Here is a 16,337-nt window from a genome sequence, read left to right as displayed (position 1 = left end):
CGTCGCGTTTCTGAGATATTCGCTTTAAAAGTTACAGAAATTGTATATATGTACATACCTATTATAGATATATTTCCTATGTAAATATCATATATTATGTGTCTTTGTTCCTATGCGGTAAAAATGAGTGAAATTTTTATGTTACACTTCTGTGACATCGAGAATTGCCATCACGGTTTTTTAATTTATTTTCAATTTTTAAATGATTTATTTAAGCAATATCAAGTATAAAAATGGGACAAAATTGCGATTTTACTGCTTTTAATTGCTTTTTCTGTCCCAACGATAACATGATAACATGTTGTTTATGAATCATTTCTGAGACTAGCTTTACGCTATTTAATCATGAAAACAAAATTATATTATATATATAGGAAACAGTCGTACCTCTTTAAATCGAATGGATCTCTCGCGATCTCTCGATGCGCGCAATATCGTATAAAATCTTCAACCCTTTTCATAAAGAGGAATTTATGAAAGGTCGTTAATCGTTATTTCTTCGCGTCCGTAAAAACGATCAGTTTCAGTTTCCGATGGGTTCAAGAAATCGACCACGATGCATGTAACGCATTTATCTCAATCCGATATCTACAATTACCCGCGAGATATTGGCGGAGGAAGGATGATCCGCAAGTATCATCACGGTTGGGAGAGGGCCGATTTCACGAGAGGCTCCGTGTCCAGTTTCATGCCCGAGCTTTTGCACCCTTTCTGTTGCCGCTTCTGCGAAATTGTATTGGCGGATTTACCGTCTCTCCTTTCGTCTCGTCGACTAACATTCCGGATAACTCCGGATAATTCTCTTTCTTCCTTTCTTTCTTTTTCCTCTTATGTACATGGGTTCCCTTCTAATCGATTTAAAATTAACCCCGTAGTCCAAACTGAGGATCCTCCTGAGCCCTCTTTTGATACGCTTCACGGCAGCGAAACTGCATCTCATAGCTAATGCGAGTGCAGCTAGAGATTATGTCTGATGGTGAATCATTGTGATTGACATTAATCAAACTGATCGTCGAATCCCACGAATTGCATTGTGTCGAAACGACATATTCTTTGAATCACTGTATTTAGACGTCTGTGCTTAATTGGACCGTGACGTCGATGACGCGGCTATTAATTTACTCCATTACCCCATTACTAATACGACTACTAATTCTCCTCCTTTCTACTTACTATAATAATTACATCATCTCGTATGATCAATGTATTGACTAATATATAGAAACGTGAAAGTGATTATGCTCACGTAAAAACATAATAATTTTTCAAATTGATATTTTACATATATGTATACGAAATGATGTAAATATCGTAAAACTTAAAAAAGGAAGGATCTTTGATTTTGTACGGAGAAATAAAATAAAAAACGTAACATTTTTAGCTTTAATTATTCTTACATCTATGTGATTATACAGATCACGCATACTTGAATTTGGGTTGGTTTTTTTTTTTTTTTTTTAAGAATCTTATCTACGATCAAAGCGAGTAATCAAGTTGTGTCGTTGATATTTATCATTTCGCAATTGTGGAATTAAATTAAGGTAACTAACTGAAATAAAAGCTAGTGATGATAAAATGACCAGCTAATATCGACGATAATGATCGATTCTGCATAGTCGGGCATGTAAATGTGTATAATGAAGTCGTTGACGCCAAATTAATTATAACTATGTCATAATAAAAGCGGCACGAAGGCGGCACTACAGTGATAATTAACTCCATTTATAATTCCAACTAATTGTAAGTAACGCGGAGAGCTTACTCTCAGATGTAAGCTCAGGCGCGGATGGTTTAAACTTATGTAAAATTAATCACGCAGTCGAAACAAAGCTGGATTCGATCCTTAGAATTCTGCAACGATAATTAAACATCTCATTTCATCTTATTGTGTGCAATAATATTTTACACGTCTCACCTGGATCAATAATATAGAAAAAGTATACAGAGGGTTTGTTATCGGCGCAGATATTATTTTCAGAATATACATATACGTGTCTTGATTTTTCCGCATTTCAGAATTTACACTGCGTTATGTGATCTTTTTCGCATTGTTTCTTGCGTAATATGAGGAACTTTTGAAATTTCGCTTTTGTATTTTCAACGAACTCGACAGAAATTTTGACAAGTTTTCATTGACAGTGTACACGAATAAACATTGTTTTTCTTTTTCTTTTTTTTTCACCAAATCGACGAATGTCCCTGCGGAAAGCATCGCGGCTCCACTCCGCCTCGCGCGCGCTTGAAACGTACTGTCAACAAAAATACCTGGCCGCTTGGCATTACTTGAAAATAGATCGGGGCAGCGGTTCAAGACGTCGTCGTACGTCCGACTCACCTCGCAAGTGAATTAAGTCGCGCTCGACAAAAATTTGCCTCTCGATTTTGGGTTTTACACCGTGCCGGTTATTTCGCAAATATTTGCCGATGTTACGAGAGGGATTTACTTTCGTCTCCTCGCAAAAGTTAATTTTTATGCATTTGATATTATGCCGTTATTATGATATAACGTCTTGTGCCCTCCGCGGGTGATTTAGTGAAAACTTTCTACATTCAACATTATAACGATGTCGGATAATACCATACCTAGCTCGTCTAAGTACACGGAGAATTACGGTGAGTCTCTGGAGATTTCGGTTCTGCATTACATTTCGCTGTAATTTTGTTACGTATATGTATATATATATGTATATTTGTGTCCGTCTCATACAATTATACTTTGCCTTCGTGTTGGTGTTTGTTTGCTTAATATCAGATAATCGGCAGTAAAAATTCTCGACGTAAACGCTTTTTCTTCAAGAATTTGTTCTGGAATAATTTAATAAATAGCCACTTCTGCAACGCTTCTTTATTTATCTTACAACGAATATCGAATACTTTATTTTATTTAACTTCAAATACCTTCGCGCGCGCCCATGAATTAAACTTTTGTCAAAGTCCTCTTGAAAATAAATTTACGCTTATCTTCAAACTTAAATCCTGAATTATCGATTCTTCAACAAGTACAGAATAAAAAAAAGTCTACTCTGAAAATGGCTAAATTGGCAGATCAAGTATGCGAGAAGTGAATCTAGAGTGTTTTGTATACCGATCGTTGCTGATCTATATCAATTGCGAACTGCTATATTAATCCAGAACAATGTCAATGTGCAAAAGAAACTTTCGTTGCGGTTAAACGCTACGTGCAATTGGATCATGATTATATATATATATATATATATATATGAGCGCGCTTCTAGAATTCTATTTCAAGACAAATAAACTTTGTCTAGGACGCACGAGCGAAAATTTACGCGGGATCACATTCTCGTTTCACTTATACAAGGCCATTGCTATACGCAAATAATTGACGCCGTTGACTTCTCTCTCTTACTTTTTCTTTTCCCATAATCTATATTCTATGACAAACATTGATCCCGACCATTTAATAAATTGAATTTTCTTCTTTTGCTCTTTAAACAAATTTCTTCAACTAATTCTTCTGCTAACATAAAAATTTTCTCATTTTACCGATTCTGTGCTTCTGTCTAGCCTTGAAGGAATATTTCTCCTTCCTAAAAACTAATTCTAGTGTATGTTTATCAAGATATTTGTCAGGCTGATGTTGCTCGATAATGCTAAACCCGTTTACAATTAACATAAATTAGCTCGATAATAACTTTATGTCCCCGACCCGATCCAATTAGCGAGATGTGGCTTCGCGACTTTGCATTGTTTCGAACGCGCCCTTCGTAATAATTGATCGATGCTCAAGGTTTGCTCTCTCTCTCTCTCTCTCTCTTCGTACGCTTTAGGGGATGTCCCAGAGCGTGTAATAAATAACGATTCGATAACGATTCGTATGTTTCCTCTGTATCTCTTTGCGCATCATTTTTGATATTGCGGCCTTCAAAAAAGTCGTAGATCGCGTCGTGACAACAGTCGCCTTGCAGAATTTGCTTCTTGCCTTTTGTGCTTTGTGACCATTTCCGTTTTTCACCCGTGTTGTTGCTGATTGGTGCGCTACACCTCTCGAAAAGAAATCCCCCTCCGAAACAAAAACTCTTGGCTCGTCCCAAGGTACACCTCCGAGCAGTCCCGCGGCAATGTCCGCGTTCTCCAGGGCGGTCAGTGCGGCCACAACCATGGTGAACAAACAGGTCCCGAACCAGACCCAGACTCAGACTCAGACTCAGACCCAGGCTCAGGCCCAGATGCAGGCCCAGATTCAGAATATGGGCAACCCCCTCGGAATTGCCGCGGTTCTTCTACAAGGGGCCCAAGGTAAAAGAATTTAGACTCAATAGGTGGTGGAATTTAAGGTAAACCGAGTCGTCAATACTTAATTTTCAATCCTATTTGCGGCCCTATGATCTTAGGGAATTGTTTTAAATTATTCCCGAGATGAAAATTTATGCCGATTGTATATTTAAACTTCAAGAAAAATAGATTTGCATAGAATCTAAATTATTATTATTTTTTCCACTTTAAAGTCTATGAATTTAAAGACAAAATACTTCTCTTGGTATCTTTGGATCTCATCCTGCTTACAGATTTCGAGTCTATCCATTCAATAGATAGTGAAATTTTGCTTAAATCGCATTGAGAGAACAGTGTAGCCGAAAGAATCGTTTGCTGATAAATCCGATCTTCCGGATGCAAAACTTTTAAAATTGACTGTTCTCTCATCTCAATGCGAAAAAAATATTCTCTCGTTGTACATGAGATACTTTTCAAATTCGATCTCTCGATCTCGCGTGTGAAATGATGATCTGAGAGAATGGTGTGCTTGAGAAGGAGAGGTGACGAGTCGAATGCAAATCGCTATATCAAATTAAATTTGCTATATATTTTTTAATCGCATTTATCAAATCGTAACCATAAAAATAAGATAGTTGTGATAGCCTAACATTTGTGTAAACATTTCTTTGTCGTGTTCAGGGATCATTTTACAACGTAGAACTTTTTTCAACAAACATTTTTCGGAATTTTTCTCAATGATCCTATGTTTATAGATTATAGATCAATATTCAGGAATCACCTGCCATGTTGTAATCTGAATGGGAAAAGGGAAATAAGAGAAATATGATAAATATGAGCTTGCGTTAAGATTGGAGATAAATCGAAAATATGAACGCTTAATATATGGATATGTTAGCTACAAATAATATAACATCGTATGTGCGTTATCGATCGCGGCTCGCTCGAGTTTTTCAACTTTTTGAATAACAGAAGCATAACTTTTAAATTGTCTTGTGCTTTACGAAAAAAGATTCCATGGACTCGTTCCGTAGAACAATTGTCGCATAATGTCGCAGTCTCTCTCTCTCTCTCTCTCTCCCCCCCCCCTCTCTCTTCATTCCTTTTCCATTTCTCTCTTTCTTTCTCTCTTTCTCTACTCATGTCGCAGGATAAGATGTAGGCACATTTGTACACAGGAAGGAGATACTAAAACGCAATTAACGGCGGTTTGATCAACAAATCGGTAAGGTTACCCAAGTCTAATGACCCATTTCTGCTTCCACGCTTTATCGAGATTCTTCGTAGAGAGCACATATACAGTATAGACACACGTATATATACATGTAGTACATACCCGACGCGTAGCAATAATCCCTGATAAAACGAGGACGAGGCAGAAATCGGTCTAGCCATTTCTGCTTTAGAGAGCCGCAGCATGATTTGAAATTTATTATAAACAAGTTTTTCTCTTTTTTAATTAGATATATAATATATACTTTCGCGAGATTCGTTACAATACGTTCCTCGCTTTACTTGCACTATTTTTCTTTTGGCGTTCATGCTTTCTCACGCCCTTTAGTTTTACCCGACAGCTTGTCCGTTTTTCTCGCGTTTGTCATACATTCACGTTGCACATCCACACACGCATTCGGTGATTTTTTTTTTAGACTTTAGATAAGGTCCTCAGCCGACGATCCTTCCGTGAGAGGTACGGCGAAAACGAGAGACAAGCGAGCTTTTCTCTTCACTCGTCGCTCTTCGCTCTTCGCTCTTTGGTCTCTGCTCGACATATTTACATACGTAGACAGTATTGTCTGACAAATAATCGATTCATTCTGTGAGTAATCGATTGACCGCGGACGATCGTTCGATCGGTGATTTTCCTTTACTTTTTCCAAATTTTATCCCTCTTTGTCGGACAGGACTCGGGCGGTTATAAGTTATATAAAATACACTGATTCGCGTTCGCCGTCTCGTTCTTCCGGCGATATATCACTCGACGACTCCCTCGCTCTGCTGCTCTTTCGTCAGATCTTTATTATTTACGGATTCGAGCGTCGGGAATAGACGACGCGATGATCGATCGCGTTTTACACCATATCGTCAGTCACATTCGTTCCCGTTGAATTCTGCAAGTGGAATGAGTTTGATGAGCAAGTAGAAACAGACGAACAGCAACGACATATACATACGAGACATAAACGACATGGGGGGAAAAAAACTAATATCAACACGTTTGATGCAATAAATTTGTCAAATAAAATGTTTTTTTGTAGCCAACTGCTATATATTTGCACTAGAATTTCTTATTCGTACATATTATCGGAAGATTCGGAAGTATATTTTATTTATTAATGTAATACTCGACATGTAAGTCGAAAATCATTATTATTATTCGTCGTCATGAATTCTCGACATAAATTGTCTCATATATAGGTCATTAAAATGCTGTTACGCGTTTAACATTTTGTAATTAAGTTTCACAATGTTTATTATAAATTATAAAAATTATTATTTATAGCGATATAGATTATTATCTCTTTCCGTCTGTTTTTTTTTTTTAATTATTATGTAAGTTATTATGTGTAAAGTAGTAAATTTTCTGGACAACAGGTAACTTGGTTAACTTAAAATTGACTTAAAAATTTATTCAAGAAGATCTTGAAGCAATCATGAACGTTTTCATTAATCGACAATTTTAACATGTAAATAAATCAAATATTGTGCACGCGACTAATTTTAAGATATCCTGTTTATTGTGATTTTTCCCATTAGTCTTTGTAGTCGTTGTACAAAATATAAATCGTAGAAAGGGGAGAATTCGCGAAAGACGAGGAGCACAGTTCGAGCCGATCTAGAGAGCATCGCCGGTCTAGAGAGCGGTCGGACGCGACGCAACGGGATCAGACACGACACGACATGACGCGACATGCAAAGGCTTCTTTGACGTTGACACTAGCTCGTGTTTGGTTGGTTGATTGCATGACTAGCTGGCAGCGCAGGATGCGGTAGCAGCAACGGTAGCAGCAACAACAGCCAGAACAGCCAGGTCGGCGCATCGCCTTCGTCGCCAGCCAATGTCAGCCACCAATCGAATGGCAGCAACGAGCCAATAGCATGGCGACGCCGGGATTCCTCGTCCATCGGTCTGTAGCACGATAACTTGGCACGTTCCCTTCCGTCTTACAATTAATACTCTTTCCTTCTTCCTAGAGGGTGGAAACGATCCTTTAATTCGATAATAATTGTCGATCGTCACTGCATCCTATTATATAATTCAATCGGTTGTTCTTGACCGTCATTAGAGTTACATATTATGTATCGCGCAGTTGACTTTATCCGTCAAATTATCATAGCATACATTTTCCGTCTATTTTTAGTTTTGGTCACTCGAATTCCCTTATCAATTCTTATTCAAGTTTGCAAGATCGCTCGATCGATCATTTCGACGATTAGTTGCTTCTTCTTGTTAAGCTCTTCGATTACATTCTATTCTGTTGGCGATATTGTTCGCCTCGCGGCAAAACTGTTTGCAGTGTTTGCACGTGTGCTATAAATGGCAATAAGATAACGTTTAACGAAATGCCGGGGAATACTATCACGTAGGATATTTACGAGACACGGTTAAACAGAAGTATTATCCGAAAACCACGCGTTCATTCGCGTCGTCTATAAATAATCGACATTAATGTTCCTTATGATTTATGGCTTTGTGGGAAATGTGTCGATTACGTTTTCTCTGCGTCTGCGAATAAAACTAAATGAATGTGCAAAAATAATGGGATTAATTACAACTACCAGCCTGTTTGGAGATCGAGTTCAATTTACGATCGACGTGATGACTGCTGTAACAACGTTACAGTAAATAAACATGAACAACAAATACATTTGATGCGATTGATATAAGCGAAAATTAATTGACGAGTGAAATTGTATGTGCTCGGAAATCATTTTTGTCAATGTGCTCTGGTATTGTTCGTCCCCCCCCTCCCCCTAATCTGTTTGCTTCTGAAATCATTTTTAAACTTAATAAAATCTCGCGCTATACATATGTATGTTGGGAGATGCAATTAGAGAATTGCAATTGCGCTTGTCCGAAAATTGTAATTGCACTTGTTTTCCATTTTCGTAATGGATTCCTTATTGGACACGAATTTTAAACGGAAGATATCAACGATAATAGTAAATTCAATGCCGTGCGGTAAGTTTATTTTTTTATCGGGTGAAACTCGGGCTTTATCCGCGTTTCTTCGCTACATCGCACCGGTAAAACGAAGAAGAAACAAAAACATAAAGATACAATCCGAGCGTATCGGGAAGATTTCCAAGCAGCCCTCAACGCGCATAAATTTATCTTTTCCACCCTCTATCCCTTTTACTCGCAATTGCGACTTATCCCGGTTGTCGTTGAGCCGATACCTCGCAAGCTCGATTCAATCCGACGGAGAAGCTTCTCCGGCTTCTGGGATATTACTACTCCTGGGATGTCACCTTGACCGGCATTATGTCAAGTAACTGCCGCTTGCGCGAACCAGACAATTGACATTAATGCGATTGTCATGCGCGTTGATACTTAAATAGCGCGCTCGATGACGATGAGATTAACGATTCGAATGCATTTGAATGCAGACAAACGCGCGCAACCAGTATTTTCGAATACCGTGCATTATATGAACAGGAAAGGCAAATTTAGGAATTAAATGGAATTGGAGATTGTACCAAATCCCACGAATATTGATATTCCCATACAACGTAACCCAAAGCAATAAAATTTCAAAGAACAATTGATACGCGAGGATCTGGGTATCGCGCTCGATTTATCCAAAATTCTCTTTATTTATTATAGATATATCTTTATTTAAACATCATTCTTTCTTAAGTCTTTTAAGTTCCATGTATATTCGATATACTTTGGCATCGCCAACTGACCGAAATTTCTTCAAATATGAAGAAATTTCGTATTCACGAAGCTTTCGAGTTATCGGCACTTCTCTTCCGCGAGATTATTGTTCACGATCGGCGTTGTGTTACCAGTTTGTTTCTGTTTGTGTCTCTGTGTGTTTCTGCATGCTGCACTGTGTGTTTCGCGTACCGCCTCGTGATCGCGCGTCTTGTGTGCGCCTGCATGCACCTACCCCGCAAAAAAAAATGCAGAACGGGAGGCACAACGGATGAGTGATGCCGGCCGACACGTGTCCCGGATGGGCAGCATCCTCGACGAGGATCCCGAAGACGGTAAGAGAACCGTCGACGCCCGTAAACTCGGGGTAAACGCGAGGGAGAGAAGCACGCAGCAACCACCATGCTGGAGCCCCACATCTTGCGGTTTGCTGTGAAACTCGCGTGGGCCGCCTCGTGTTTCCTTTAAATATTTTCACAGGGAATATTTTCACGGGAACACTGAACGAAAAAGAGCAAAAAAGAAAAATACTTATATCGTAACGTAAACGAAAAGTTTCAAGATTAGAAAGTCTTAAAATATTAGAGAATTTGGCAAAGTGACGTGTTTAAATAAACAGAAAAAATATAACAGTAATATTGTTTTTTAATTAATGGAATATATAGTTGTTTTTATGAAACCTTTTATGTCTAACGAGATGATAATTTTTTGGGAGATATAAAAATCGACTTTTACAAATAAAATATCTTGCTATCGCATTTATCGACTAGTTCAAAAAGCAACTTTTTTTTTACATAGGAAGAATTCCATTTTTTTCCAGTACTTCGATTTCGTTGCATATGAGGTTTTATAAGAAACAATCGTAATTCATCAATTAATAATGCATCAATTAAGAGAAACAGACGTCTCTCTAACTAAGAAGTCCCAGCGGAAATCCTAACGGAAAAATTAAAAAATAACTAAAATTAATAAATTAATTGATATTTTTATTTTTTAGGTGATTTTTACAATTTTTAAGTGTGTAGATTTAATCTGGTGGATATCTGATCGATATTACGATAGATATATTCCAAACTTCCATTCATCATATTAATAGATGGATCGAATTCCCTTGATTACGCTTCATCCCATCCATCATATCGTATATTCAACATAACGCTGACTCCATGCATCGCAAGCAAGGAGTAAGTAACCGACTGATCAGACCGAGACGTCTGCGCATACGTCTGCGTTTACGTTACCTACCTACCGATTTACATCACAATGAGATTCGATATTCACATCATTATTTCTGAAAAATAATTTTAATCGGCTTTCTTCATTTACTGTTGAATAAATATACATTTCATGATATCTTTCACGTAAAATAAATTTATTTTCTAGATATGCGATCGGTTCGATAACTGAAAAATGTGGCATTCGTAGGTTCGCTTTTTGGCAATAGACTATTTTAAATCTGAAGTAATGGTGGCCTGATAAGCCATATAAATACACCATATAAAAACGTAATACACGTATATGTATATTTATAGCAAGTTGGAAATTGGTTGACCTGACGCTCCAGCGTTTGCTGGAGCTAAATTGTAGTTAATACCTGATCGGATCTAATCCACGAGCCGCGGTAACGTGGTTAAGATTCTGGACGTGTATTAGCGTCACGATCGAAGCCTCTTGCTGATATACGCTACGGCAACTTGAAACGTCTCGCAATCGTCCTTTATATAATTTGCGTTCGCGTGCACGCATACCGATTGCGTTTAACTTGAAGCATGGTGATCGTCTTAATGGAGGGGGCAGGAGGATCCATTCTAATCTATGTGTCATGTTGCATCTAAACTGAAAAATGATAAAAAACGATAAATATGGAAAGCATGTCTGCGTTTATTTATAGCGTTTATACATAGTGCCCCATGTATGCACTATGAAAAGAACAGTGCTGTAACATCGGTCAGCGATAATATCTAAGCAAAATCTAATGCAATATTGCAAACGCGATTGGACGACGGAAATGGCAAACCAGAAGAAAGATGAAGAAAAAATGGATTATGATAAGAACTTTCGGGGGAGACGGTTAATCCTTTCAGACGATATCATACGTGAGGATTAAGCTAGTCTTTATATTTCGATGGAATTAAAAATCGAGAGATGTTATATGCTAATTGTACTTCCGTGAATGCTAAGCTTCCATCATGAACATTTCGTGATTACATGCCATTATGTGTTATTCATTATTTATCTTTATTATTTTAATCTTTGATATAAACTGGAATAGATTCAAGTGCGATATAAAATGGATTGCCATATTATTGTGTGTGTGGTGTGTGTGTGTGTGTGTGTGCGTGCACACACACACTCACACACATACACACACACACACACACACACATATAAAATTGACAAGGTACATTGGTAAACTTGATTAAATATACATATAGTTGACGAAATTCTGTGCGTGTTACTCGCAGAAACGGACACTTAAAACTTATAAAGCAGTTTGACATGGACGAAGCTTAATCCTCTTCGTGTTTGTACAGCAGCTTGAGTATTGCCTTGAAAATTATATCCGTCTTATCCATTTTTTAATACGAAAGGGATATATATATATATATATTGCTTGTAGACATAAGAATCGTGTGTCCTATCAAGACCTGCAGCCAGCTTTCAACCAACTCTCAGTGCTCAGGTAATGTGCGAAATTACGTCGTACGTAAGCGACAAATCGACCAAGGAAAAATAAGTCGGAACGAATGGAGAAAGTACTTGTACTCTCTTGGACTCGTTAGTTTTATTTAGGTTATTTAGAAATTTGCCAAAGGAAGCATATTGCCAGAAAAAGAGCTAATTGTATAAGGCCGAATTGGACTTAATTTTTACGAGTTTCTTCATATACTATTTTTAATATAATTAATAATTACAGGAATTACTTATCTCCTGATAAATTCTTGTAAAGCACTTCAATTCTTCTTTAACGCAATGTGTTTTTCCCTCTCTCTCTCTCTCTCTCTCTAGAAGCGTTGCTGATTTCGTTACACAATGTCGTAGTTCGCACGGTTCGCAATACCAAAATACAACCGAATATTTTGGCCGAAATATGATCGTGTATCGTAATTTATATAATATAATTTATAGTTATATTTTTTATAGCTCATAGTTTTTACGAAAGAAAGACTACGAAAGCGGTAATAATTTATTAACGTATGTAACGCGATGCAACCGCTGTTGCGAGAGAGGGAGATATATATATATATATATATATATATATATATATATATATATATATATATACATATAAGCGCGTTACTATCATTTCTCGGGATCTGATTACGAAGAAAAACTTGATCCTAATTCCGATCGATCACTTAGATCGCATACATTATTTTTATTGCGTCAAGAACAGCGATATTGAAAAAATTGCTGATTGCTTGAAACATTTCTGTCCTGAGCGAACCTTATAATCTCATAACTACGCTCTATGGCTTATCGAGTGGCTTACCGAGTATCAAATGAGCAAAGTTTGCGATATTCTCAGCTCATGTAATCTACACAATTGCTGCCGCGTAATAGTAAAATGTATAGAGCTGAGCGGAAGGAGAGTGCGTTATGCGTAATACGCGCGCGATGATAGATATATTATATCCCGGAGACAGATCGATCGGAGACCAGGATCGTTAGCTTCGTAATAGAATATCGGAGATGCGGTAAAGTTTAATTATAGTTAGGGTAGAGAAAGAGGACACGTAACGTATTGTAGTAAAACTGGCGGTTGTGCGATGGTGGTAGTGGTATCCTAGAAATCCTAGAAAAGTTAGTACAACAATTCATCGCCAAAGTGACATTTTTCAACTGTTTCCGTTACGACTGATTACGATATATTATTTTTCACTGTGACACCTCTCGTACCGTTGTTTTGGTGCGATCACGTTTATTTCGTACGCAAGTAACCTGGCAAGACGTTGCCTTTAGGAATCAAGCTCCTCGAAATTTAATCGTTATTCTCAAATCCGTCTTGTGGTCATTTAAACAAGCCATTCAACTCATAGCTTGTAGCTTATAGCTTATAACTTGGCTATATGTGCTAGTTTCAAAAAGGACTTAATCGAATGTGAGGTCTTGAATTTCTCTCTCGAGAAAAGTTGAAAATCGACGAGAAATTAATGGATCTAATTCTAATTATCTAATAATAGATATACTCTCGTACACACACACACACACACACACACACACACACACACACACACACACACACACACACACACACGCACACGCACACACACACACGCACGAAAAGACAAAAGACGAAATACGAAATATAATCTGATGGTCAAAGACGCGAAATAATCGAAATAATATACGCCGCGATCTCCGGACGGTTTCCAAGTCTTCCCGTGGAACTTTGCTTCGACTGTTGAAGCGGCATCTAAGGAATGATCACAATTTTCGTGCACATAATTGCTGGTCTATGACGTAAGTAACATCGACGAACGCACCGTGGTCGTTAGATTAAACGGTACAGTCAAATATTAATCTATTCGTAGGCGATTCAAAGGCTATACTATATCTTTAATTTAGACGTCCATAATGTACGAAAGTTTTTATAAGAAGGAGAGATAATTTGCACGGAATACAATACCAAAGAAATCGTAATAACAAGGAAATGTCCAGTGATCTTTTTTCGTCTAATCGCTAATCCAACGACCGGCCGTTCGTTCGTAACGAAATAATTGAGACAATTTACTTATGAAACATCTCTATGAGGAGAACACGAACGCGATCGAAAAGTCAGAAGGTTCGCCGCGTGAGGTGTTGTGGTATAGATGGATGCGCTTATTGAGTGAATGAAGCGACAGCTTCATGAATGAGCCTGTTGGGTAAGGCCATTGGAGAGAATAGCAGAAACGCGAGACACGCGCTGCGCGCTGCCAATCGCCAATTTGGCAACTCGAGCTACTCTCTTGGATTTCAGCCGCTCAGCCGCTCAACCGACACGAAACGACCGTTGTCGAATTGTCGAATTAGACGCGATCGTGCGTTCGCGTGATTTCGTAATCACGAATCATTGAGAGCGCCAAGGAGCGGCCTGATGTTGGCCAAGTGGACCAAGATAGGGCTCGCTTGTATCAGACGAGCCTCTTCATCAGATCGGCCTCGCAGAACAATACGAGAGAGTGTCTTGTATTTTTATTTTAATATTATTAGTAAACTATCGCGTGCGCGCACGCGTGTTAAGGCAAACTATCTTATTTCTTATTTTCCGTACATTTTATGTATCATTCATCTTATATAACGGTTTATTATAATCGATTAATTATACAATAATATAGATATAATTTTCCGCGAGTCTCTTTGACATACGAGTATGTATATATTCGATATTTGATGAAATTATTCGTATTTAATTGTATAACAGCTTTAATGTTGCTACTATTTAGACATTTTTTTATCTATATAGTATCAAAGTCGAGTATCAAATCGAGAGTCAAATGCTCATCTCTTTCGAGATCCCATTGCTCCAATTGGCGACTGAAATTTTCCAAACTGTTGATCGTCTCGATTAGGCTGATACGTTGATTTGCTCTTTGATGAAAATCCGATTCGCGTATATAGGTACGGGAAGCTAATTATTTGCGCGAGTGTGGCTCATCGTTCCTGTACACAACCGGGAGCACAACCGCGCAATGGTGTAGGACTTTAGAAAAGTTGACGAAAAGTTTAAGTGCATGCGACTGTGTTTGCGCCGTAAAATGTATCGGTAAGCCCAACAGGCGTGCCGGTCGCCTCGATATGGACCAATTGACTCATTGATCTATTGACGATTCCAGCACGCCGACAGGAAATCATCAAGATGACCGAGCAGTTGATCGAGAGCATCAACACCGGAGATTTCGAGGCATACACGTAAGTAACGTGATATATACATATATATATTTGTTTATTAAAAGAAACACAAAGAGCCGTTCTCTACTCTATATGGCTGCTATAGAAAATTGCTGATCAAGTTTACGATACGTATAGATTTTTCCTGACATCAACCAGGAAAAATTTATTTCAGATTATTTAAAGGATACTCAAATAAGAGGAAATGTTGGAAGAAGTAGAAAGATTCAAAATGTTAAATATTAAGTTTTCGTTGAAAAAAACTTGTTTATTCGATGAAGCTTTTTACGTGGATATTAATATTTTAAAATATTTTGTCATACACACACATTTATGTTTGTTAACCACTATTACTGTATTTGCATTTGATCAGCATGTATCACTTAAAATTGAGTCTGGGAATTGATGATTAATTTGGTAGAAACATTAGCCGATTTCCCCGATAATATATATGTGAAAGTATATATATATATGTATAGTATATATATGTGAAAGTTGATTAAAAGGATTACTGAACGAATGCAAATTCGACGAGTATGTTGAAGGTGTGCAACAAGTGAAAAGTTGTCAGGCTTGCAAACAAACTCGCTAATTTCTAATCGTATTTAAAAACGAAAAACATTTGATTGCGAGATATTCGACAACTGTGCAGAAATTATCATCGCAGTTACACTTTTAAGAGCAGAACTGCCAGCTGAAAGAGAGAGAGAGAGAGAGAGAGTGAGAGAATAAATATGTAGAATATTTATATGTGCTTTCACTTGACACAAATTTCCATTATCAGCACTACACATATATATACTTTTTGCTCAACAATTTGGTATAAATCATGCTCTCTGCTGCCGTATTTTTGGGTGACATTAAATTTTTTCTGCCTTTTCAAAGGTTTTCTTTTAAAGAATTTTTTAAATAAACTGATCGTTAAACTATTTTTCGCGCGCAATTATTCGCTTTTTTCCCCTCTGTCCCTTCTTGCACAAACACTGTAGATTGAGAGATTGATTGGTTTTTTCAACGGAACAATTTTTTATTTTATTGATTTATTCCAAAGAACGTACTATTAAAAAATGTTATGATAAAAACAAAAATATCATTATATAATTATTATAATCCAACATACTTTATAATCTCTTTTCGTGTTTCCAGGAAAATCTGTGATCCACATCTGACCGCGTTCGAGCCGGAGGCTCTAGGTAATTTAGTCGAGGGAATGGATTTCCACAAATTTTACTTTGATAATGGTAATTACGACTCGTTTGCATCATCGTTAATCTTCGCGTTTGTCGTTCACTGTGTATTTAGTAGCAGCGTATTTTGGCAGCACACGATTAATACAACGCTAAGT

General features: G+C 37.5%; 1 protein-coding gene and 1 long non-coding RNA gene across 25 annotated transcripts in view; one reads left to right on the top strand and one right to left on the bottom strand.

Moving 5' to 3' along the window:
- Positions 1-16,337, top strand: part of Camkii (Calcium/calmodulin-dependent protein kinase II) — a 115,817-nt gene that overhangs the window by 85,698 nt on the left and 13,782 nt on the right. For 8 of the 24 annotated variants that reach the window (XM_071706887.1, XM_071706886.1, XM_071706881.1 and 5 more), the window contains 3 exons: positions 11,739-11,801; positions 14,938-15,013; positions 16,139-16,233. In XM_071706887.1, coding sequence (XP_071562988.1) covers positions 11,739-11,801; positions 14,938-15,013; positions 16,139-16,233 — 234 coding nt within the window. Of the gene's footprint in view, positions 1-4,056; positions 4,261-7,208; positions 7,365-9,372; positions 9,755-11,738; positions 11,802-14,937; positions 15,014-16,138; positions 16,234-16,337 lie in introns of those variants that run through there. The other 16 variants (XM_071706870.1, XM_071706869.1, XM_071706868.1 and 13 more) reach the window with 5 other exon arrangements.
- Positions 1,370-2,294, bottom strand: LOC139772881 (uncharacterized). Its single transcript, XR_011718217.1, has 2 exons — positions 1,916-2,294; positions 1,370-1,851 (listed from the first exon to the last, which is right to left on the bottom strand). It is a non-coding gene; the product is annotated as an uncharacterized lncRNA (long non-coding RNA).

The sequence above is a fragment of the Temnothorax nylanderi genome, unplaced genomic scaffold (assembly GCF_030848795.1).
Source record: "Temnothorax nylanderi isolate EJ_2023f unplaced genomic scaffold, tnyl_v1.0 TNYL_tig0054_pilon, whole genome shotgun sequence".
Classification (NCBI taxonomy): domain Eukaryota; kingdom Metazoa; phylum Arthropoda; class Insecta; order Hymenoptera; family Formicidae; genus Temnothorax; species Temnothorax nylanderi.
This window is presented reverse-complemented; position numbering and strand designations above follow the sequence as displayed.